The sequence below is a fragment of the Microcebus murinus genome, chromosome 13, assembly GCF_040939455.1.
Source record: "Microcebus murinus isolate Inina chromosome 13, M.murinus_Inina_mat1.0, whole genome shotgun sequence".
In the NCBI taxonomy this organism is placed as follows: domain Eukaryota; kingdom Metazoa; phylum Chordata; class Mammalia; order Primates; family Cheirogaleidae; genus Microcebus; species Microcebus murinus.
Genome location: NC_134116.1, coordinates 82,321,226 through 82,336,380, shown reverse-complemented (window position 1 = coordinate 82,336,380; position 15,155 = coordinate 82,321,226). Strand labels below are relative to the sequence as shown.

Genomic DNA, 15,155 nt, shown 5'->3' with positions numbered 1-15,155 from the left:
TAAAACGCGCTCGTCTGGGTGGCCCTGATCTCGCAGGCCTGGTGTCCTCATGAGCAGAGGAGTCAGGACACGGACACACAGAGGGACGGCGGCAGAAGGACGCAGGGGAAGGCGGCGTCTGCGAGCCGGGGCGCTCACCGTGGACCCTGACGATGGCGCTGCAGCAGGCACCCCGGGCCTCGCACTTGTAGCGGCCACTGTCCTGTGGAGTGGCCTCACTGAGGACCAGTTGGGCCCGGCGGCCCTCGTAGCTCAGCTGACACCGGGCGGACGGCCGCAGGGCCTTCCCGTCCTTGGTCCAGCACACGGGGCTGTCGGGGACACTGGTCTCACATGTGAGGGTCAGGTCCTCACCCTCGGTGATGGTGGCGTCCGTGAGCTCCCGAGAGAAGACGCTCGGCCTCTCTGGGGGACAGGAGAGGAGCCATGGTGTCTGGGGAGGCTGCTGAGCTGGCACCGCAGAGGTGACAGCAGACCAGGCCACGCCCCAGTCCTGCCGCCTGCTGCTGCCCTCGGGCTGGGGCCACGGAAAGGGCTGAGAAGGGGACCGGGCGGGCTCTGGGTGGCTCCCACCCCAGCGGGGACACAGCCTGGCCTGCGCCACACCAGGCACCACTGTGCACGTCACACGGGGGGACTCGGCGTGATGGAGCCCAACTCAGCCTGCGGAGCCCCCTGCCCGAGGGCAGCCAATCGCCCCTTCGCCCTGCACCTGGAAACCACGCCCGGCACGTGTCCAAGCCACACCCACCCCCGCGAGAGGCTGCACCCGAGTGACGTGGACAACTCGGAGTCCCCCACCCCCCACGGCTCTGCCCTCCAGGCACACGAGAGACCTACCGGAGACCCGCAGGGCGGCGGACGCCCGCTGGTCGCCTGCCTCGAAGTGGACGGTGCCCGAGTCCTTGAGCGCAAGCTGCCGCAGCGTCAACACGTGGTAGCCCCCGGGCTGGGCCTCGATCTCGTTGAGCTCGTTGGGGTGCAGGGGCGTCTGGTCCAGGAACCAGTGCACGGGCTCGTAGTCGGCCGGGGAGACCCGGCAGCGGAAGGTGGCTGAGGTGCCCTCCTGCACGTCCTCGTCCTCGAGGTCCTCGATGATGCGCACGCTCTGGCCTGCCGGGGTGCAGGTGGGCACGTCAGGGCACCTGCTGTCGGGGGCCCGCTCGGCCTGCCCCCCACCCGCCAGGTGGAGCGAGAGTGGCTTTGCCTAACAAGCTCCTGTTGATGGAACTCCACAAACAGGCAGATCAGAGCAGAACACGTCCAAGGCATGTCTGGGGACACCTCCGAGCCCCGCGCCCTAGGGGGTCCTTCTGCACAGCCTGCCGGGTGAGCCCCCTGCCTGCCGAGAACCACGGGAGGGCCATCCCGCCGCCTCCCACAGAGCTGAGCTTCCCAAGAGCAGCCGCCCGTCCCCAGACTTGTTCTTGTCGTCACGATCGTGCAATGACAGGAAATCTTGTGTTGACGGAAGAAACATGAGTGTTTTTACATGGCTATGTTAAAATTTAATTCAAATGGTTTGGAGGATGGAGAATGTCCATTCCTAGAAAGAAGGTTTTTTTTGTTTTTGTTTTTGTTTTTTGCTGTTGAATTGGCGATGTTAAAGAGAGAGTTTATGAATATCGAGGTAACTCGTGCATTCAGATTCCTTCTGCATCCGTAAGTTCCTCCAAGGAATGACTCCACTTGTAGATGTATGTAGCGCCCAAGACACAAAGCACTCTGATCAGTGGACCTATGTGCAAAGAAACGGCTCCGGCATTCCCGGCCAGACTGGTGGACATCTGTATGTTTTAATTTTTAAAAAAATATCTTTCATTATTTTATGACTCTCGCCTTCACTGATTTTTTTTTTTTTATAAACTATGATTACCAACTTTGTTAAATCATAGGCTTTAACTGTGACAACAAAATGCTTTCACTGGATACACTGAATTCATTGGAGAGAAAAACTCGAAGGGAAGCTTCCTAGTTTATATTATTAGGTTGGTACAAAAGTAATTGCAGTTTTAACATTGTTGAAATTTGCCATTTGCTATTGGAATACGTTCTTAAATAAAGGTGGTTATGTTATACATCATTTTAATGCACATTTCTCGCTTTATGTTTTTTTTGCTAATGACATTACTTGCTGTCTATTTTATATTTATTTTAGACAATGCAAATGATGTTAGACAAAAAGCAAATTTGAACAATGTTCTTACTCAAGTTCAAGATGGGTCATAAAGCAGCGGAGACAACTTGCAACAACAACACATTTGGCCCAGGAACTGCTAACGAACGTGCAGTGCAGTGGGGGTTCGAGAAGTCTGCAGAGGAGGCGAGAGCCGTGAAGATGAGGAGCGCAGTGGCTGGCCGTGGGACGTTGACAACGTCCAATTGTGAGCAGTCATCGAAGCTGATCCTCTTACGACTACACGAGAAGCTGCTGCAGAACTAAAGGTCGACCATTCTATAGTCACTTGGCATTTGAAGCAAATTGGAAAGTTGAAAAAGCTCGATTAGTGGGTTCCTCATGAGCTGACCGAAAATCAAAATCATCATCCTTTTGAAGTGCCATCTTCTTTTCTTGTATGCAACAATGACGAACGATTTCTTGATCAGATTGTGACGTGTCATGAAAAGTGGATTTTATAAGACGATTGGCAACGACCAGCTCAGTGGTTGGAGAGAGAAGAAGCTCCAAAGCACTTCCCAAGGCCAAACTTGCACCAAAAAGGCCATGGGTCCTGGCCACTGTTTGGTAGTCTGCTGCCGGTCTGATCCATGGCAGCTTACGGATTCCCAGGGAAACCGTTATGTCTGAGAAGTCTGCTCAGCAAATCCATGAGATGCACCAAAAAACTGCAATGCCTGCAGCTGGCATTGGTCAACAGAAAGGGCCCAATTCTTCTCCACGACAACAGCCGACCGCACGTCACACAACCAATACTTCAAAAGTTGAACGAATTGGGCTGTGAAGTTTTGCCTCATGCACCATGTTCACCTGCCCTCTCGACAACCGACCACCACTTCTTCAAGCATCTCGACAACTTTTTGCAGGGAAAACGCTTCCACAACCAGCAGGATGCAGAAAACGCTTTCCGAGAGTTCGTTGAATTCTTAAGCATGGATTTTTAAGCTACAGGAATAAACAAACTTATTTCTCATTGGCAAAAACATGTTGACTGTAATGGTTCCTATTTTGATTAATAAAGATGTATTTGAGCCTAGTTATAATGATTTAAAATCAACAGTCTCAAACCATAATTACTTTTGCCCTAACCTAATACTTCTTTACTTTGTTGTTTTGTTTTGTTTTTGAGACAGGCTGGACTGCAGTGGTGTGATCACAGCTCACTGCAGCCTCGAATTCCTCGGCTCAAGAGATCCTCCTGCCTCAGCCTCCCAAGTAGCTGGGACTACAAGCATGCACCACCACGTCTGGCTAATTTATTAACTTTTTTGTAGAGATGGGATCTTGCTATGTTGCCCAGGCCAGTCTTCAACTCCTGGCCTCAGATGATGCTCTCTCCTCGGCCTCTCTGAATGCTGGGATTGCAGGCGCGAGCCACCGCACCTGGCCTTATGGTCCAGCACACTGAGCCCCCCACCACGTCATGCCCTGCGCCACCTCAGGACTCTGCAGGGTCCCCACCAGCAAGAAGGCTCTCACCAGATGCAGCTGCCTGACCTTGGACTTGTTGGCCTCCAAACTATAAGAAAGAAATTCCTTTCCTTTACAAATCACCCAGTTTCAGGTATTCTGTTACAAGCAACAGAAAATGGACTGAGACACCACCACGAGTATCCATGACGACACTATGGACCATGGGCTCTCCCCTGGGAGCACCTGAAGCCCCCTGGCCATCAGCACATCTGGCCTGGCTGCCCCTCCGAGAAGAGGGTGACACATCGTGTGTTCAAATGCATGCAGAATTCACACATGGGGGCAAGGCACTCACTGCACACGCATGTGAGAAACACGCGGTCAGCAAATAAATGTATGAATAAGTGAAGGCCACTGGCTCGTCCACAGAAGGTCAAGCTCGGAGAGCCTCAGAGACCACCCAGGGTGTCCCCTCCACCCTCGGAGGCTGAGGCTGACCCCATCCAGAGCCCAGTCTCTGACCGCATCCGGGTCTGTGGGACCATGTTCAAACAGAGCCTGGGCTGCGCACGCCCGGCCGGCCTCACCTCGCACCAGGAGCCGGGCGCGGGACTGGGCCTGGCCGATGTCGCAGGTGTAGGTGTCGCTGTCCGCCTTCTCCAGGGCAGTGATGGCGAGCCTCAGCGTCAGGCCCTCCTGGCTGGGCCGGTGCTTCCCCGAGGCCCGCAGCTCCGCGGGGCCCTTGCGCCAGGTCACGGCCGCCACGGGCCGCTCCGTCTTGCAGGTGAACACGGCCGTGCCCTTCTCCTCCGCGTGCAGGTCGGCCAGCTCCTCTGTGAACCGGTTCGCCTTTTCTGCAGGTGGGAGGTGGAGGCGGAGTGGGCCGGGTGTGAGGGCTGGGCCGGGTGTGAGGGCTGGGCCGGGTGTGAGGGCTGGGTGGGCCCGTCCCACCTGGGCAGGGGGCTGAGGTTCCCGGGGACCAGGGCATGGGCGGGACCTCTACCTTCCACGCAGAGGCGGGCTGTGCTCTTGGAGCCCTCCACCTCGCACGTGTACGTGCCCGCGTCCTTCAGCGAGGCCGCGTGGACGACCAGGGCGGCCCGCGTGCCCTCGACGAGCACGTCGTACTTCTGCCCCTTGCGGATGGCCTTGCCGTCCTTCAGCCAGCGCACGGGCGCGCCTGCGCGAGACAGCTCGCAGCGCAGCACCGCGTCCTCCCCCAGCGCGGCTCGCTGGTCTTCCAGGGGCTTCGTAAAGTTCGCCGGCCTCTCTGAAGGGAGCAGAGGAGGCGGCCTGTGAGCCGCGGCCACAGCCAGCCGTCACCCCGGCCACGCCCACGGCCCCCGCCACGGCCTGGGCAGGGACAGGGCCAGGCGTCAGAGTGCCCAGCCTCCGGTGACCAAGGCCGCAGCGCCCCAGCCCTCCAAGGCGGGGACTCCAGGGGCCGCAGAGCCCTGGTGCGCTGGGAGCCAGCGCCGGGAGGTGGGGGCGCGAGACGCAGCCTCACTCACCAGACCCGGACCTGTCACTCAGGGCTCGGCTGAGGGCAAGCGCATGCTGGATCTGCAGAGAGAGCGCCCGGCAGGAGTGCACTCTCAGGGCCACCCATGGGGTCTCATGGCGGGAGGGAGCCCCTGGCCTCAGCTCAGGGTCCTCACACTGGCTTGGGACCGCCGGCCCTGGGCTGTGCTGACTGCTCGGGGCAATCAGACCACGGACTGGGCCGGAATCCGGGCCAGCCCCAGGGGCTCAGAGCAGCCTGTCTGGGAGTGTGGCCGCTCCCTACCCGAGTGGGGTCTCCCCAGGGACCCCAGCAGGGCCCCCACAGACGCTAGAAGGGGCGTGGGGAGATGAGCCCCGGAAGCACTCCCTGGTGGCTGCCGCTGCCCCAGCGCCCCGGCGGATGTGCCCACCTTTCACGATGAGCGAGGCCTTGGAGGTGAGGCCCCCCACGGAGAAGACCACCTCCCCGCCGTCGCCGGGCGCGGCGTCAGTGACCGTCAGCAGGTGTCTCCGGCCCTGGCAGGTGGCGCGGAAGCGGCCAGAGCTGCCCACCGTCTTCCCGCCAACCGTCCACACGGCTGGGTCGCCCGTGCTCTCGTGGGACAGGACGCACTCGAAGGCGCAGCTCTCGCCTGCCAGCACCTCCGTCGTCCTCAGCCTCTTGGTGATGCCCACGTGCAGCTCTGCGGGCCACAGACACAGGTCAGCCCGTGGCCCCAACCGGGGCCGGACCCCCAGGAAGGACCAGACCCGGGGGGGCCAGGCCGTGCTGCCTGCCATCAGCAGGTGCCCTGCGCCCAGAGCTGGCCACGCCCTGGCGTCTGGGTGACTGAGATCGCTGAGCTACACTCAGCTCAGGGTGGCCGAGAGCACAGACCGCCGGCAGTTGTCACAGGCTCCTAACATCCCGGAGAGGAAAGATGGGAGCCCGGAGGAAGCAGGGCCCCAGACGGCCACCCTTGGGTGAGTCAACCCAGACGCCTCCGGGGCTAGGATCGGGACCGCAGGTAGCTGGGCAAGGACAGTGGCACACTCAGGGCCCAGGCAGCCACCCTGCGGTTGAGGGACCCGGCCCGGCTGAGAGGGACGTGCCCCAGGGGGACCACACCCCGAGGCCAGGGAGGGGCAGGGAGACGACAGCTCCACCCTGCCAGCCGGGGACCTCGGGAAGGCCCTGCTGGCCAGGGACGTGGCCACCTGCAGCCCCCCCTGGGGTCTCAGCTGCTTCCTCCCCACCCCCAGGAGGCTCCCGGCCTCCCCGGTTCAGCCGAAAGCCGCTCGTCTCAGTGAACAGGGTGGGCTGCCCCTGCAGAGGCCGACCTCGCAGCCACGCACCCCTGGCCGACCTCGCAGCCACGCACCGTGCACGGTGACCTGGGCTCGCGTCTCCTCCGTGCCCACGCGGCAGGTGTACAGCCCGGCGTCCTCGGGGCTCAGGTCGTGCACCACGAGCCCGCGCGTGCCGGCCGTGTGCAGGAAGTCGTACTTGTCGCTGGGGCCCAGCGGCACGCCGTCCTTGTGCCACGCCACACGGGCCTCGGGGTGGGACACCTCGCACTGCAGGGCCAGGGAGCCGCGCGCCTCCGCAGACACGTCGTCCAGCGCCTTCAGGAACACCACCGGCCTCGCTGTGGGGGGTGCGGGCTGGTGAGGGGAGCCCCCCACCTCGGGCGGGCCCCTCAGGCTCCCGGACCCGCGGGGACGGCTCACCTCGGACCTCCAGGCGGGCGGAGGCCGACACCTTCGGGGAGGCGGCGCGCACGGTGCCCGCGTCGGCCAGGCGCACGCTCTTCAGCACCAGCGTGTGGCGCCGGCCCTCGTGCGTGATCTCGTGGAAGCTGTCGTTGTACACGGGCGCCCCGTTGAGCGACCACTCGACCTCCTCGTCCTCGTGGGACAGCTCGCAGGAGAAGCTGACGCGGCCCTCCTCCACGGCCTCGGCGTCCTGCGGCGGCTGTGTCACCGTCACCTCCCGTGCTGCGCGGGGCGAGCAGAGACTCAGCACCCGGGCGGCCGGCCGCGCCTGTCCCCGGAGGCCCTCCCACGCCCGCAGGCCCCGCCGCGCCCCACCTTCCACGGTGACCTCGGCGCTGCTCTGGGCGCTGCCCGCCTGGCAGCGGTAGACGCCGGCGTCGGCGGGCGTGAGCCGGAGCACGCGCAGCTCGGCCATCTGGCCCTGCAGGCTCATCTTGCATTTGTCGGAGGGAGACAGGGGCGTGTCGTCCTTGTACCACTGCACGGCCTTGGGGGGCGGCCGGAAGTCACAGGACAGGACCACCGACTGCAGCTCACGCCCCGTCTTGGGCTCCAGAGGCCGCACGAGGACCACAGGGATGTCTGCGGGTAGGGGAGAGGCTGGACTGAGGGGCCGCGGGAAACCCACCGCCCAGCCTGCTGCCGAGGGCCCACCTGTCCACCTGTGGATCCCAACTGCCTCCTCTGTGCCCTGAACTACGTCCACCCGTGGCCCTGAGCCATGTCCACTTGTGACCTGAACTGCATCCACCCTGGTCCTGAACTACGTCTTCTTATGGCTCTCACCTGTGTCCACTCATGGCCCTGAGCCACAGCGACTCGCGGCCCTGGACCGTGCCCACACGCGGCCCTGCCCCGTGTCAGCCCACGGGCCGAGCCTCACCTGAGACCACGAGGCGGGCGGAGGAGCGGGACTTGCCGATGGTGAAGTGCACGGGCCCGGTCATGGTGGAGCAGGTCCGCCGCAGCGCCAGCCGGTGCACCGTGCCCTCCTGCTCCAGGCCCACGTCCGGCCCGGCCTGCAGCACCGTCTTCCCCAGGAGCCACTTGGGCGGCCGCACGGAGGGGATGGAGGTCTCGCACTCGAACCAGGCAGGCGCGGGCTCCATCACCGTCACGTCCTGCAGGCCCCGCACGATGGTGATGGATTGTTCTGCGGGGCATGAGTGGTCACCAGTGGGTCCCACGGGGACACGGCCACCCCCTCCCGCAGGCTCCAGCTCCTTACGGGGAACCAGCCCTGTCCCGCCACACCCAGCGCACGCTCGCTTCCCGCCCCGCTGCCCGGGAGCGCCGCCTGGCCCCTCTCACGCCGGCCCCCTCCCCGCCAGGAGCGTAGGGCAAACAGCCGGTCAAAGCCAGAGAGACCCTCCCCACTGGCGACCTCGGGAGCTGCCCACCCGCCCGCCCTGCCCACACCTTCCACAAAGAACTGGGCGCTGGTCTTGACGTCCCCCGCATCGCAGGTGTAGGTGTCCTCGTCCTCGGGCTGCACGTCTCTGATGACCAGCTTGCGGTAGACGCCATCGCTGACCATCTCGTACTTGGGCCCGGGCTGCAGCTCCCGGCTGCCCTTGAACCACCGCACCTGGGCGCTGGCACGGGACACCTGACACTCCAGCACGCCCCGGTGCCTCTCCATGGCGATCTTGTCCCGCAGTGGGCGCAGAAGGGTCACCGGCAGCTCTGCGGGCACAGCAGCCAAGGTAGGAAGTCAGGGCCAGCGCTTGGTACTCGGGCCTCAGGCTCTCAGGCAGCCAAAGGCCCAGGGCCAAAGGTCTGGCACCTGCTTGGCCCCAACAGCCCAGGTGTGCCCGGGCCGGCAGGTGGTCAGGCCAAGTGTCCCCTCTGAGATGGTCCAGGATCCTCCGCAGATAATCTGCCCGCCAGAGAGGTGGGCGCACCCCACCCCCGGCACCCGTGAGTGTTCAGGCACGCGCCTTGTGCCCCACATCCCAGCCCACATCCCAGGCACATGACCTGGTCCCACCTGCCCTCACCCACCCTGCGCTCTCCCTGCCCCGCCCATCCGTGCTCAACCCACCCCACCCACCCATGCTCCTCTGTCCGCACACCCCCTCCCTCACACCCCATGCCCACTCTCCCGTGACGGTCATCACGGCCACCAGGACTGTCATCTCCGCCTGCCAGGGCTGCGCACCCTTCCCTCCAGCACTGACTGCAGCCGGGTGGGGAGAATCCTGTACACCTCCCTGTCAAACGCCGGCTGGGGGAAACCCCCAAGGCTGCGCCGCCACCCATCTTCCCACCAAGGAGGCGACACCCCTTGCCCATCCTAAGTGAGTCACTGTTGTCCCACTCCCAAGATGGCCCGGAGCCCCAGGCGTGTCCTGGATCAGCTAGCCCATGAAACTGCACACACGCGAGTGCATGCACATACATACCTGCACACATACACACACGTGCGCACGCACACATACACACTTACATGCATGCACACACAACGCATACACGCACACATACACTCCCACACACATACACGCACACACTGTGCGGTGCCCCCCTCACCTTTCACTCGGAGCTGGGCTCTCGATTCTGCGCTTTCCGCTACAAACTTGATTTCTCCTGCGTCCTCCGCCAGCACCCTCCAGTAGATGAGCGTGTGTGTCCTTCCTGGGGAGACGGGCGCTCAGTGCGGGCGGGAGCAGGCAGAGGGGCCGCGTCCCAGCCTGCCGCCGCCTACCTTCCTGGCGGATGCGCACGTTGTCGCTGGGCCGCAGCTTGCTGCCCTCGCGGAACCACTGGACAGGCACCTCGTCGTGGGACACCTCACAGGAGAAGGTGGCCCCCTCCTTCTCCACCACTTCCACATCTTCCAGGGGCCTCACGATCCGCACGTCGCGGCCTGGGGTGGCGAGGAAGGCCGGGTCGCACCCAGACGCACGTGCGCCCCCAGCGCCCAGCCCGCTGGCACCCTGCCCCGCCCCGCGTCGCATGGGGCCAGCAGGCGCGAGGGGTTGGCCTGCGCGCTGCCCTCACCTTGCACCTTCACAGAGGCGGAGCTCTGGGCGTCCCCCGCGTCGCACACGTACATGCCCTGGTCCTCGAACTCACAGCGGTAGATGACCAGGCTCCTGCAGGCGCCCTGGGCGGCCACGCCCACCGTCTTGCCCGCGCGGAGCTCCGTGCCGTCCTGGGGGGCAGAGGCAGGTCAGGCACCGGGCGACCCACGGAGCGCTCACTCCGCCGTGCGCGGGAGGCAGCGGGGCGCAAAGCAGTCAGTCCCCAAAGAAAGGGAGGCACCTTCAGCCAGCGCACGTCGACGGGACGCGACAGCTCACACTCCAGGGTCACCTTCTCCTTCTGCGTGGCCACCACGTCCTGCAGCGGGCGGGTGAACCGCACGGGCAGCTCTGGGGAGGCAGGAGGGGGCAGGTGAGGGACAGCGAGCACACGGAGCCAGGAATGAGCTCCCGGCCGGAATTCCACGTCCTGGTTCCCTCTGTCCCCACCCGCCCCCCCAAACCCCCTGAGGGACAGGGGCGAGCGTGGCTCTGGAGTGGGTCCTACCCACCGCAACCCACGCACCGGAGACGACAAGCCGCGCGGACGTATGCACGCCCTCCGCCTTGAAGGCCACCAGGCCGCTGTCCTCAGGCCGCAGCCCCGAGAGCGTGAGCGTGTGCGTGGGGCCGCGCACGGCGAGGACGCACGTGGGCCCGGGCTGCAACCGCAGGCCGTCGCGCGTCCAGGTGCCCTCCACGTCGGCGTGAGACAGCTCCACCTCCATGGTGGCCGTGCCCTGCTCCCGCGCCGCCACCTCCTGCAGGCCCCGCACGAGGCGGACCTGGCGCACTGTGGGACCCAGGCGGGGCGCGGGTGAGCCGCTGCGCGGAGACCCTCCCCTCAGAGCCTGTGCAGGGCGGCCGGCTTCCCGCGGCGGCGGCCCCCAACCCCGCCCCAGGACCAGCCCTCCCGGCCTCCTTCCCGCTCCCCCTCCCTCTCCATGACCCACCCCCAGGCCCAGGGCGCCCCGCCCCGCCCCGCCCCGCCCCGCCCCCAGGCTCACTCTCCACAGTGAGCTTGGCCTGCGTCTTGTCGTGGGGCGTCTCGCAGCCGAAGAACCCGCGGTCGGCGAACCCCACGTTGTGCAGAACCAGGCGGTGCCGCGCGCCCTCGGCGTGGATCTCCACATTCTCGCCCCGCGCCAGGGCCACCGCATTCCGCGTCCACCGCAGCTCAGGCCACGGCCTGGTCAGCTCCACTTCCAGGGTCACCGAGCTCCGCTCCTCCACCGTCTGCGGCTCCAGCTTCCTCTTGAACAGCACCGGCGCCTCTGGGGCGGCGGCAGGGGCACGGTCAGGGCGGCCGTCGCCCACCCCCACCTCTGGAAGCCGGCACAGAGGACGCGCCCTCTCCAACTCCAGGCAGGGCGCAGGTGTGCCCACACACAGGCACCCGCCGCGCACCTGCACGAGTTCATGGGCCCAGAGAGGCTTCCGCCCCAGCGCCCCCCACGCACCCCACTTCTGCTGCCCTGCTCTGCACAAGGCGCCAGTGCCCCGAACGCCGGAATGTGGCCCTGGCCAGCAGCACTGGGCTCCGGGAAACCCAAGAGGCGGCGCACTGAAAACCCCCAGACGTGTCTCTGCTTTAACAAGGTTCTGGGTCGCATGTGCACGTTAAGACATGGAAAACAGGTTCTGGTGGGCCTCTCAGCTCTAAGATGCCTCCTTGATCACTCCGCTCGGTGCATCTGCCTACATCACTGCCTCACTCAAGAACCTGCCATGGCTCCCACTTCCCTTCAGGTGAAGTTCTGGCTCTTTGGCTTCAGCAGCATGAGCCGCTCATCCCACTCCTGCCTCCACAGTGCACTGGCTGCCACCCTCAGCCCTCTCCCTGCCATCCATGGGGCTCAGCATGGGCCCCGCCTCCAGGAAGCCTCCCTGGATCGCCTCAACTTCTGCCTGGTGTGCCTGCAGGATTGTACCTTCTCCCTTCGAGAGAAGGCACCCAGCCCCTCAGGCCCACGCAGATCTCTTCTCTGCACCAGCCAGACCTCCTGTCCCCGGAGGTCAGCTAGACCAGCAGGGAGGCTCCCACTGCACGACGCCGCTGGCCCCACACTCACCTCGGACCCGCAGGGCCGCGGAGGAGGAGGCGCCCTCCGCTTCTGCGGTGATCTGGCCCGAGTCCTCCAGCGCCAGGCCCGAGATGGTGAGGCTGTGGCCAGCGCCGCTCTGCGCGATGACAAACTTCTCACTGGGCTGCAGCGCGGCGCCCTCCCTGTACCAAGTGACCACCGCATCGCTGGGGGACACCACGCACTGGAAGGTGGCCTCGCAGCCCTCCTCCGCGACCACCGGGCTCAGCCCCGAGGTGAACTTGACCACGCGGGGCACTGCGGACAGGAAGGAGAATGAGAAGGAGGCCTGCTTCAGAATCGGCGGGTAGGCAGGAGCGGAGCAGCGCCGCCCTGCAGGCGCCGCAAGAAAGGACACCTCCTCCAGGAAGCCACCCGGGAACAAGCCTGCACCCAGGCCCCCGCGCCTGCGTACCGCTGACCGTGAGGCTCGCGCTGGTGCTGTCGTCGCGGCTCTCGCACACGTACTCCCCCGCGTCCTCGGCGCGCAGCCCGGAAATGGTGAGCGAGCGCAGGGGGCCCTCGGCCGCCATCTGGAAGCGCTTGCCAGGCCGCAGCTGCGCGCTCCCGCAGCGCCACACCACCTCCGCCTGTGCGGGGCTCAGCTCGCAGGCCAGCATCACGGTGCCGCCCAGCTCCCCGCTCGCCGGCTCCAGGGCCCGGCAGAACTTGGCGGCCACCTCTGCGAGCACACGAGGACATCAGCCGCGGCTCTGCCCACACCGCCCATGTGCCCTGAGCGCCCCCACTGCCTGGCTTTGAGGCCCCGGGGCCGCCACCGCCCCCAGCTCACCTTCCACCTGCACCGGGAAGTCCTGGCCCTGGCCACCCACACGGCAGCTGTAGATGGCGCTGTCCGAGACCTGGGCACCACGCACAGTGAGGGTGTGCGTGTCACCCAGGCTGGCCGCCTCGTGCCGCTTGCTTCTGCGAATCTCCACGCCATCCTTGAGCCATGTCACCGAGGCCACGGAGGGTGTGGCCAGCGTGGCGGTCAGGACAATGTCTTCGTGTTCCCTGACCACCAGAGGCTCCCTGCGGCCGGGTCTCTCTGGAACGTGAGGTTCAGGCTCTGGGGGCAGGAAAGCCGGCATAAGAGCAGGACCGCGGCGCTCCTGCACCGGGCGCCGCTGCCCTTCAGGGCCACATGGAGGGAGGAGACCAGCAAGCAGACCGCCTGTAGTGCCCACTGCCCTTCAAGTGCCACCCTGTCCAGGCTCAGCAGCATGGGCCACCATCGGCATCCCAGGGACCACGCAGCCCAGCCCACATCCCCAAACAAGGCCATGTCTCCAGCCCTGGCACCCACCTGCCACGTCCAGGCGGAAGGAGACCCTCTGGCCCCCGGCCTCGCAGCTGTACTCCCCGGCGTCCGCCACGCCCGCCTGCGCCACCACCAGCCGCCGCTGCCTCCCCTTCGCCTCCACGCGCACTTGGGAGCTGGGGCTCAGCCGCTTCCCGTCCTTGTACCACGTCACCTCCGTCTGCGCCTGCGCCACCTCGCAGCTCAGCGTGGCGCCGGCCCCCGCCTCGGCCCGCACCTCGCTGCGCTCTGGCTGCTCCTTGGCGAACACCAACGCGGGCTCTGGGGATGGACGGGGAGGGACACGGGGTCAGAGACGCCAGCCCAGACGCAGCCCATCATTCAGGGCCTGGGGCTCGCCCTGCACCCAGCGGTGACCACGGCGACGCTGTCATGGCGCTGGGCAGGGCCCCGCGGTGGTGGCGGGACCGCGAGCTGTCCTGTGCGGACAGTCCACGCGGGGCCCTCTGCGCACAGACAGCCCTCCCCAGCTCGGGTCTCCTGGCGACCCAGCCTGTCACCCCTCCTGCTGCTCCCCGCCACGCAGAGACCCCAGACAGAGGCACGGGGCAGGGGCGGGAGGGACGGTCCCCCTCGAGCACCAGACCAGGAACCTGTGCCCTAGCTGGCCACGGGCTCACAGGGACAGAGAGCCCAGTGCCAGGGCAGCCAATCACGGGCCAGTTCAGTGCCAGGGCAGCCAATCACAGGCCAACCGAGTGCCAGAGGGGTCCTCAGGAGAGCGGTGGCTGAGCTACGTGTGGTCTCCTGTGCCCAGGCTCAGTGACAGGGTGGACAGGACGAAGGCAGGACGTGAGCAGGGAAGGACAGATGGACACGTGGAGATCACCAAGGGCCAGCACACAGGGACAGGCGGGCACACGGGCTCCTGCCACCTGCAGGCCTGCAGTCCAGTCACGGACGTCCCCTCTCCACATCCCCGGACACCACACAGGGGTCACCAGACCTCCTCAGACGCGACCCCAGACCCCGCACACGCCACCCACCGTCCCCACCACGCCCGGCTCGGCCACACCGGGGCGCACTGGGGCGAGCTCAGCCACGGCCTGCTCTGCTGTGTGACAGGACGACACTGGCCCGGGAGCCACCAGGCAGAGCTGGAGACACGGCTCTGGGCCACAGAGGGGGACGCTGCCAGGGCCTCCCTGCACCTCAGGCTGCCCAGGCATGGCCTGTGCCCCGAGTTTCACCCCTGACGTGAAGGGTCCCTGAACATCTGCCCAGCCTGGCACCCACCTGCCACGTCCAGGTGGAAGGAGACCCTCTGGCCCCCGGCCTCGCAGCTGTACTCCCCGGCGTCCGCCACGCCCGCCTGCGCCACCACCAGCCGCCGCTGCCTCCCCTTCGCCTCCACGCGCACTCGGGAGCTGGGGCTCAGCCGCTTCCCGTCCTTGTACCACGTCACCTCCGTCTGCGCCTGCGCCACCTCGCAGCTCAGCGTGGCGCCGGCCCCTGCCTCGGCCCGCACCTCGCTGCGCTCCGGCTGCTCCTTGGCGAACACCAGCGCGGGCTCTGGGGACGGACGGGGAGGGACACGGGATCAGAGAAACCCTCCAGGTCAGGGAGGCATCGCTGGAGGAAGATGGGGAGGCAAGAGGGACAGAGAGTCTCCAGGCTCTGTACCAGCCGTGTGGCCCGGACCAGCCCCACCTCCTCTCAGCACAAGTCACACAGCATATCCACCCATCTGACCCGCGGGCTGGTCCAGGCAGGGACGCCGTCACAGATTCCCCTGCAGGTGTCCCAGGGCAGGGACTGGGTGCCCACCCTGCACACCCGCCCTCACTGCGGGTGCCGCGCCTGGTGTACAGGGCCCCTTGTCCCCACAGGGCCCGAGTCCTGGACCTGCTGCTCCTCCACTGCTCAGCAGTGTC

At 65.6% G+C, this 15,155-nt stretch overlaps 1 protein-coding gene across 1 annotated transcript in view; it reads right to left on the bottom strand.

Annotated features, from left to right (window-relative positions):
- Positions 1–15,155, bottom strand: part of OBSCN (obscurin, cytoskeletal calmodulin and titin-interacting RhoGEF) — a 116,762-nt gene that overhangs the window by 65,125 nt on the left and 36,482 nt on the right. The window contains exons 15-35 of the mRNA XM_076009578.1: positions 14,518–14,793; positions 13,267–13,542; positions 12,751–13,029; positions 12,373–12,639; positions 11,946–12,215; positions 10,881–11,147; positions 10,400–10,666; positions 10,115–10,224; positions 9,851–10,004; positions 9,555–9,716; positions 9,380–9,484; positions 8,270–8,536; positions 7,734–8,003; positions 7,166–7,432; positions 6,806–7,072; positions 6,457–6,723; positions 5,506–5,778; positions 4,596–4,862; positions 4,180–4,446; positions 841–1,113; positions 139–405 (exon numbers count right to left, since the gene is read on the bottom strand). Coding sequence (XP_075865693.1) covers positions 139–405; positions 841–1,113; positions 4,180–4,446; positions 4,596–4,862; positions 5,506–5,778; positions 6,457–6,723; positions 6,806–7,072; positions 7,166–7,432; positions 7,734–8,003; positions 8,270–8,536; positions 9,380–9,484; positions 9,555–9,716; positions 9,851–10,004; positions 10,115–10,224; positions 10,400–10,666; positions 10,881–11,147; positions 11,946–12,215; positions 12,373–12,639; positions 12,751–13,029; positions 13,267–13,542; positions 14,518–14,793 — 5,118 coding nt within the window. The remainder of the gene's footprint in view (positions 1–138; positions 406–840; positions 1,114–4,179; positions 4,447–4,595; positions 4,863–5,505; positions 5,779–6,456; positions 6,724–6,805; positions 7,073–7,165; positions 7,433–7,733; positions 8,004–8,269; positions 8,537–9,379; positions 9,485–9,554; positions 9,717–9,850; positions 10,005–10,114; positions 10,225–10,399; positions 10,667–10,880; positions 11,148–11,945; positions 12,216–12,372; positions 12,640–12,750; positions 13,030–13,266; positions 13,543–14,517; positions 14,794–15,155) is intronic.